The following is a 7,859-nucleotide window of genomic DNA, read 5'->3' as shown; positions in this document are numbered from 1 at the left end:
AGGGGAGCCGTTTCATAACCAGAAAGGACAGCGGAGCTTGCGCGCTGGCAAAGAAGGGCGGGGGGGAGGGGAGGAGGAGGAAGAGCGAGCGAGAGGAGGAGCGTAGGGATTAAGGCAAAGTAAAAGTTGACAGTAAAAGTCACTGAGCGAGCGTATTGATCTGGAAGGAAAGCTAGAAGCTGCTGGGGAGGGGGGGGGGGGGGGGGGGGGGGGGGGGGGGGGTGGTTTACGCGTGAGACGGACGGGTGCGGGTGGAGAACTAGGCCGGTCGGTGTGGGCCAGCAGCTGGGGTTTTATGGTTAAAGCACTCTGGGCGCGAGCGAAACAGCTCCTTTCCAAGAAAGGGTGGGTGGCTCTGAAAAGAGCCTTTGTTTCGGGGCGAAGGGGCACGAGCGAACTCCTGGGGCAGACCGGCTTACTTCGAGCTGGTGTACTTGGTGACGGCCTTGGTGCCCTCGGACACGGCGTGCTTGGCCAGCTCCCCGGGCAGCAGCAGACGCACGGCCGTCTGGATCTCCCGAGAAGTGATGGTGGAACGCTTGTTGTAGTGCGCCAGGCGAGAAGCCTCGCCGGCGATGCGCTCGAAGATGTCGTTGACGAAAGAGTTCATGATACCCATGGCCTTAGAGGAGATACCGGTGTCAGGGTGGACCTGCTTCAGCACCTTGTAGACGTAGATGGAGTAGCTCTCCTTGCGGCTGCGCTTGCGCTTCTTGCCGTCTTTCTTCTGGGCCTTGGTCACGGCTTTCTTGGAGCCCTTTTTAGGGGCTGGGGCAGACTTAGCCGGCTCGGGCATTTTCGAGAGCACAGTAAAGGCTGAAAAAGAAGAGAAGAAACGACTTCGGGAAACGAACAACGAAGACTGCTGAGCCGGCCCCCGCTACTTATAGTGCTGGTATGCAAATGAAGGCTCCGGCAACGCTAGGCCGCCATTGGCGGGTTCTCGGGGGTGTCGTCATAGGCGGAGAGGCCGGCCATGTAAATAACGGAATCCGAGGCGAGCTTCCCTACTGGCCATTCGGACAAAGACAGTCTGTCGGCCAATCAGACAGCTCCGTTCCACACTCCCCGTGCAAGCTATAAAAGGCCCCGGTGCGAGGGGTCCCGGCACCAGTGTAGTTTCTCAGTTGGCGACTGACGCAGCTGTGCAGTAGTACTCGTATTCATCATGTCTGGCCGCGGAAAGCAGGGTGGCAAGGCTCGCGCCAAGGCGAAGTCCCGCTCTTCCCGTGCAGGGCTGCAGTTTCCCGTGGGCCGTGTGCACCGTCTGCTGCGCAAAGGTAACTACGCCGAGCGAGTCGGCGCCGGCGCCCCCGTTTACATGGCGGCGGTACTGGAGTACCTGACGGCCGAAATCTTGGAGCTGGCGGGCAACGCAGCCAGGGACAACAAGAAGACGCGTATCATCCCCCGCCACCTCCAGCTCGCCATCCGCAACGACGAGGAGCTCAACAAGCTGCTGGGCAAGGTGACCATCGCCCAGGGTGGCGTGCTGCCCAACATCCAGGCCGTTCTGTTGCCCAAGAAAACCGAGAGCCACCACAAGGCCAAGGGCAAGTAAGCGGACTCGGAACTCCTGGGGCCGAAAGGCTCATTCCCGAAACCAACGGCTCTTTTCAGAGCCACCCACCCTGTCAAAAAAAAAGGGCTGTCGCCGAATCTCAATCCCTATCCCAAGCCTAAGGCGGCGTGACTTGTTGCACACGTTTTCCCCCGCTCCCAGCACGAACCGAAACCAACCACCAAACTAGCAAGCCGAGTAAGATGGGAAAGTCACAGCTAGGTTAGTGAGCTCGGGTCGAGACCTGGATTTCGCTCTAGCCTCTCCTTAACTTCCCCTCGGTGTCCCGAAGGCTGTGGGTAGCGCCCAGTGCCACTTTCCTTTGATCGAAAGGTGGCGAAGTTTCTCTTAGCACCAAGCGTACTTGGTGGAAACGTCGGTTAGCAGCTGACTCTTGCACGCGGGCCTGGCACCCCAAAACGTCGGAAATCCAGAAGTGCCCGTAGCTTAAGCTTTCCCGCAGATAACTTGGGAGCCCGGCTCCTGGCCAATCCACCGCTTAGGCGGGCTTTTCATGCGCCCAACACACAATGGAAACCTGCGGGGAATGCCAGGGAGGGCTGGCTCCCGGAAGTAGTATTGGACAACTTTTAACAGGGTTCTGGGGCGGGGTGGGGGGAGGGGGGGAGAGCGAGAAGAAGGTTGAAATAAAAAAGTGCCTCGTTCCTGCCCTCACCGGAGTCCAGTCCACTGTTTTTGAGCGGGCGGCGGGGTGGGCGCTCTGAAAAGCTCCAAGAGCCGCTGCCCCGGAGAACCGCGGCAGGGCCCTGGCGCGTCTGCAAGGGCAAAGTCAGTGGCCCGCAACACAAAATTCCAGGGAACCAGTGGAAGGTTGGGGAGGGGGGGGGATCGATTGGGCACAGAAATCACGTCACAGCACCGAACGTTTTAGGTGTTCTTTCCCCGCAGAACAGAGAGGGAGGCGGGGGGAGGGGCGAAGAAAGGGAAGGCGACCGCACAACTTTTTAGACAGGGTAATGAACAGATTTCAGTAGTGGGAGATCGATGAACGGCCAACACCTACCCAGCGAGCAATAGTTTTCCCTGGCGGGTGGGGTGGGGTAAGGTGGAGGTGAGGGTGAGGGGACGGGACGGGACGGGACGGGAAGGAGAAGAGAGGGGTGGAAGGGCGTGGGAAGCTGGGGAAGGGGAAAGGGGGGAATAGAGGGAAGAGGGTAGGGGTGAGGGGCGGGGCGGGGCGGGGCGGTGGAGAGATGGCAAACCGGAAAGCGCCTGGAACGTCCAATGGAAAGGCACTCTTGTTGATTTGCGCCCCCAGCCAATGGAGGCTGAGCGCGGGACTTTCAAACTCCTTCAGCCCAATCAGGGTGCTTCTGCGTCTATAAAGGCTACCGGCCGGCGTCCAGCTCTCAGTCGTATTCCGGCACAGGAGAAGCTCAGCTCTTCCTCGCTTGCAATGGCCCGTACCAAGCAGACCGCCCGTAAGTCCACCGGTGGCAAAGCCCCCCGCAAGCAGCTGGCCACCAAGGCTGCCCGCAAGAGTGCCCCAGCCACTGGCGGCGTGAAGAAGCCTCACCGCTACCGCCCCGGCACCGTGGCTCTCCGAGAGATCCGGCGCTACCAGAAGTCCACGGAGCTGCTGATCCGCAAGCTGCCGTTTCAGCGCTTGGTGCGGGAGATCGCTCAGGACTTCAAGACGGACCTGCGCTTCCAGAGCTCGGCCGTCATGGCCCTGCAGGAGGCTAGCGAGGCATACTTGGTGGGTCTGTTCGAAGATACGAACCTGTGCGCCATTCACGCCAAGAGAGTGACCATCATGCCCAAGGACATTCAGCTGGCCCGCCGCATCCGCGGCGAGAGGGCGTAAGGCGCTGCTTTCTCCTCGTGGAAGGTCCACACCCCAAAGGCTCTTTTCAGAGCCACCCATGTTTTCACGAGAGTAGCTGTGGTCACACCGATTTCTGTCCCTTTAGCTTGCAATTTCCCTGTCTCTGTGCTCCGGGTTTCGATGTCTATAGCACGTAGCATGTATTTGCTGCTCTTGTCTTAGGAGGAAGCAGCAGTTAGTCGAACGTGTCGGGGCCATCATTCACTCATTCAACTCAACTCACTCATTCATTCATTCATTCTGCCCCGCCACAAAAAAAAGGGGAAATTTATGTAGTGCCTCGCGCGCAAAATATTATTATGTATGCATATGTATATCATAATGGGATGGTATGGGGGCCCCCCAAAGCTTTGCACACAATTAAGCCAAGAAAGCGCGCACCTCGACTAGACAAGGGAAACGCAGAGGGGGGGAAACGAGGCAGAGGGGGAACGTGGAGGGCGCCTTACTTATTTGCAAATAAAAATTTATTTCCTTGTGGTTAATTTAATTTTTTTTCATTTAAATTTTACAGACACAGGAATCCGTTCCCATCGAGGCTGGGGGATTTCTAAATGGCTATTCTAAGGAGTTGTGTATGTGGGTAGGCTCAGCTCTTTTTGAGGTGAGTGGGTGGCTCTGAAAAGAGCCTTTGGGTGTGTCAAGTTTCGAGGGCTTCAAACTCTACTTCTTGGCTGCCGCCTTCTTGCTTTTGGCGGCTTTGGGCTTAGCCGCTTTGGGCTTGGTCACCTTCTTGGCCTTGGCCGCCTTGGGCTTAGCCGGGCTCTTGGCCACCTTCTTGGGCTTGGCTGCCTTGGCCTTCTTCGGGCTCTTGGCCGCCTTCTTGGCGGCCGCAGGCTTCTTAGCCTTTTTCGGGCTCTTCTTCACGCTCTTCTTGGCGCCCGCGGCCCCCGTCGCCTTCTTGGGCTTCTTGGAAGCGCCGGCGGCCTTCTTGGTCTTGGCCGAGGCCGGCTTCTTGGCCTTAGCCTTCGTGTCGGCCGTCGGGGCCTTCTTGTTCAGCTTGAAGGAGCCCGAGGCGCCAGTGCCCTTGGTCTGCACCAGCGTGCCCTTGCTCACCAGGCTCTTGAGCCCCAGCTTGATGCGGCTGTTGTTCTTGTCCACGTCGTAGCCCGCGGCCGCCAGCGCCTTCTTCAGGGCTGCCAGGGACACGCCATTCCGCTCCTTGGAGGCGCTCACGGCTTTCGTGATCAGCTCCGACACCGGCGGACCCGCGGCCTTACGCCGCGCTCCCCCGGCCGCCGAAGCCCTCTTGCCCTTCTTCTTGGCGGGTGCCTTCTCCGCAGGCGCTGGGGCGGCGGGAGCGGCGGGTGCCGTCTCGGACATGGCAGCGAAAGGACGGTACAGCAGCGACAGAGAGAAGTCACTAGAGGACGCCGCGGACTCGCGAATAAGCGAGCTCCGAGCTGACCCACTTATATATAGGTAAGGGCTGCCCTGTGATTGGTGCGCCGTCCCAGCCCTCCTCGCCAGTAAAGAAGGAAAATGGCTCCGCTCTCTTCTCGGCCTCTGCTGGGTAGGCGTGCAAAAAGCAGAAAATGGAGAACCGGGAAGGGAGGGGCCACCGGGGGGAGGGGACGCGGGGAGGAAGGGTGCCAGGCGGGGAGAAGCCTGCTAGGGGAAGCGCGACCCGACCCGGGCAGCCATCCCCGGAGATTCCAGTCCGAAACGGAGAAGACTCAGCCGACAAACTGAGGGGCTTTTTTTGTTGTTGTTGTTGTTTCTCCCCCCCCCCTGTGGCTTGCTTGGTTGGTTGTTGAAGGAGACGGTCGGTCCCTTCCTCCGAACTCAACCACACCAACCAAGCCGACGGTTCCTCGTCAATTTATGGCAGGCTGGGCCGACTTAGAAACTCTTTTTCTGGACTCGCAGCGTTAGCGTTTCGGTGGCTGGGGCGGGGACGGCGGTGGGGGGGATTTTTGAATTCACTAATAACTGAACGCAGCTGCCACGACCGATTTTCGTGAAAGTAACCCAAGGTTCCTCCGCGTTCGAGCAGAATGCCTGCTGGCGCTCCCGGGAGGTGGGGGTGGGGGCAGTTGTCGCTAAACTCGACTTACGCAGAAACTGCTGAGCAGGAACGGCCAAGTCCCCATCAGCCCAAGGATTTCAGCAGACATCGGAGGAGAACCTTTCGTCTCAGAGAGGCGATGGAAAAGTGGCCACTTAGGTATAAATTCCGTGGCCTGCAAATTTCCTCCCAACTTGAAGGTTTTAGCATTGACTCTTGTCGAGTTTGACAGAAAACGAGGCTTCTGGAGGGCCTCGGTCTGAACAGCACTATGGCTGTGCAAGGGGAAGCAAGGCAAGCGAACAGGAGTCTTCGTGGTCGCTCCCGCCAAAGCTGTAACTTCCAAAGTGGACCAAGTCACTCTTCCTCCCTCCTTCCCTTTTGGTCATCATTTCACGGGGAAGGGGGAGGGCGCCTAAGACTTGAGCAGGAGCAGAAAGTATGGGCTCCCAGACCTTCCACCAAAAGGCGCCAGCGTTAGGGAGATCAGTTAAGGGTACTCAGAGCTGCCCCGAAGAAAACTGAACGAGCCCTACTTTTTTCAGGTCCGTGGAGGCATCCCTAAACAGAGGTGCCTGGAACAGTTGAAGGGTGCTTTGAAGTCCCTCCCCTCCCCATGGAATCGGAGCCCCAGTTCCAAGGGAATCTCAAGGCTTCGTCACTTGGGCAGGGATCTGGTTGCCAGGGTCACAACTTACATGCACCATTTACATCGACTATAAAAAGGTGAATCATTGACTCCCGTTTTCATCCATACCTGTTAGTCATGGGGATCATCGAGTAAAGAGGGCCAGACACATTACCACGGCCTGGGGGGAGAGGGAAGGGGCCGCCCAGAGGACAGAAAAGATTGCAAGGACTATTTAGCTTCTTGTTTTGAGCTGCCTACTGCCAATAATATTACTTGAAAGCACTTGGATAAATACAACGGGGAGATGTGAAGCCTCATATCAGCTCCCGCAAAGTCGAGAAGAATATTAAATGTTCCACCCTGATTTGCCTGTTTTAAGCAGTTCTGAAGAGCCCCATTAGTCTACAACCCTATAGAGTAAATGCCCAGGATCTCCATTCACAAGCACCACACAGAGGGGGTTCCAGATAACCCTTCTATTCTCGAAGCTTCTTAACAAAGGAAATGGCAGAACCCTATATTGTCCCCCAACCCAACTCATGGCTGAATGGATTGTACCACAATAGATGTCCCTCAAGCTCCAGTTCCTGGTTACCAGCAACATCTGGAACCTATGCCTGCTTCCTTCACTACAACCAATAGCTCTCATCTCTTAAGTGATTTTTTTTAAATAGAGGTTAAAAAAAAAAAACACATGCACCAAGCCCCTTTGTTTTCATGCATTAAAAATTGAAAGCTGAAAAAAAAAAATAAGGATGCCTCACAGTGATTACAGCATAGCATTCACTCCATAAGTCTGGTGTGGGCTTCTTGAGGACAGGAATGGATTATCGAATTCTCAGACAGACAGACAGAGAGAGAGAGAGAGAAACACGTTCGGGGAGGGGGGGCTTTCTTCTCTTTGCCCAAGCCACCCCAGTCCCTCCCACCTTCCTGCCTCCTATTTCCCTTAATCGATACTAGGTGCAGAGAGACTTAGGGACTCAAGGGAGGGTCAGAATTAGAGGTTGGGAGCATGGAAGGAAGGGCTTGTCCCAGACACACTTCCTTCTCCCTTCCTAAGAGCAGCAGTCTTATGGGCCTGCTCTCCCAGACCTTCCACCAGGATCTCTGGCACTCTGGATCCTGCCCACCGGGGTTAGTCTTCATCCTTCCTGTCCTGCCTCTCCGCGCCACTCTGTGGAGGAGCTACCTCACTCTCCTTTGCTCTCCTCCAAATAGATCTGAGAAATAACTGGGCCAACTGCCTGAATTACCTCCTAGGATCTCTCACCACCTCACCCCCCTGCACTCCAGCCCCCTCCCCCCCATACAGCTGCCAGACTGCTGACCCCCACAGGCAAAGGTTAGAAAGGCCGGACTGGAGGTCGGAGGAACTTCACCTCCTGGGGTCTTGTTATGTTAAAGAGAGCTGGGGGGGGGGGGGGGGGGAGGGAGGGGAGGGCTTGCTTCTAAAGGCTTAAGTCATCTTCTCCTGCAGAAGCTGGAGCAACAAACCAAACCGGCAGCTGTTCCAACAAGACTCTTTGAAGCTCAGCTTTGTAACAAGCATTGCACAGGCACCATCCAGAGGCTACAGAGTGTCAGGATCCAGGCAGCGGCAGAAATGAGCAATGTCACATCCAAACTGGGTTTGGCTTTTCCGGGAACAAACTGCAGCCCTCTGAGGCCTTGTGATAATTCGTGTTGTCTAGACCCGGGCAAACTACATCCTTTTTGATCTTTAGATCTCGGGTGTTTATGAAACAATCCTTTTAAAGATCGTGTGTGTGTGTGTGTGTGTGTGTGTGTGTGTGTGTGTGTGTGTGTG

The 7,859-nt window shown here is 56.5% G+C and overlaps 3 protein-coding genes, 1 long non-coding RNA gene and 1 pseudogene across 4 annotated transcripts in view; 3 read left to right on the top strand and 2 right to left on the bottom strand.

The window, feature by feature from the left end:
- Window positions 1-367: 367 nt before the first annotated feature.
- On the bottom strand, window positions 368-978 carry LOC138162734 (histone H2B type 2-E-like; annotated as a pseudogene).
- A 186-nt stretch (window positions 979-1,164) lies between these two features.
- LOC138162735 (histone H2A type 2-A) lies at window positions 1,165-2,236 on the top strand. Its single transcript, XM_069090139.1, has one exon. The coding sequence runs from the start codon at window positions 1,169-1,171 to the stop codon at window positions 1,559-1,561; it is 393 nt and encodes a 130-aa protein (XP_068946240.1). The 5' UTR covers window positions 1,165-1,168; the 3' UTR covers window positions 1,562-2,236.
- A 607-nt stretch (window positions 2,237-2,843) lies between these two features.
- On the top strand, window positions 2,844-3,895 carry LOC138162727 (histone H3-like). Its single transcript, XM_069090133.1, has one exon. The coding sequence runs from the start codon at window positions 2,844-2,846 to the stop codon at window positions 3,387-3,389; it is 546 nt and encodes a 181-aa protein (XP_068946234.1). The 3' UTR covers window positions 3,390-3,895.
- On the bottom strand, window positions 3,877-4,837 carry LOC138162726 (histone H1.4-like). Its single transcript, XM_069090132.1, has one exon. The coding sequence runs from the start codon at window positions 4,731-4,733 to the stop codon at window positions 4,074-4,076; it is 660 nt and encodes a 219-aa protein (XP_068946233.1). The 5' UTR covers window positions 4,734-4,837; the 3' UTR covers window positions 3,877-4,073.
- Window positions 4,838-7,537: 2,700 nt separating this feature from the next.
- Window positions 7,538-7,859, top strand: part of LOC138162733 (uncharacterized) — a 5,031-nt gene continuing 4,709 nt past the window's right edge. The window contains exon 1 of the long non-coding RNA XR_011168700.1: window positions 7,538-7,680. This is a non-coding gene — a long non-coding RNA (uncharacterized lncRNA). The remainder of the gene's footprint in view (window positions 7,681-7,859) is intronic.

Source organism: Petaurus breviceps, unplaced genomic scaffold (genome assembly GCF_028583685.1).
Source record: "Petaurus breviceps papuanus isolate PSGF00001 unplaced genomic scaffold, PetGlider_PUasm1.0 186, whole genome shotgun sequence".
In the NCBI taxonomy this organism is placed as follows: domain Eukaryota; kingdom Metazoa; phylum Chordata; class Mammalia; order Diprotodontia; family Petauridae; genus Petaurus; species Petaurus breviceps.
The sequence above is the reverse complement of the archived record's forward strand: the minus strand, read 5'-3'. Positions and strand labels throughout refer to the sequence as shown.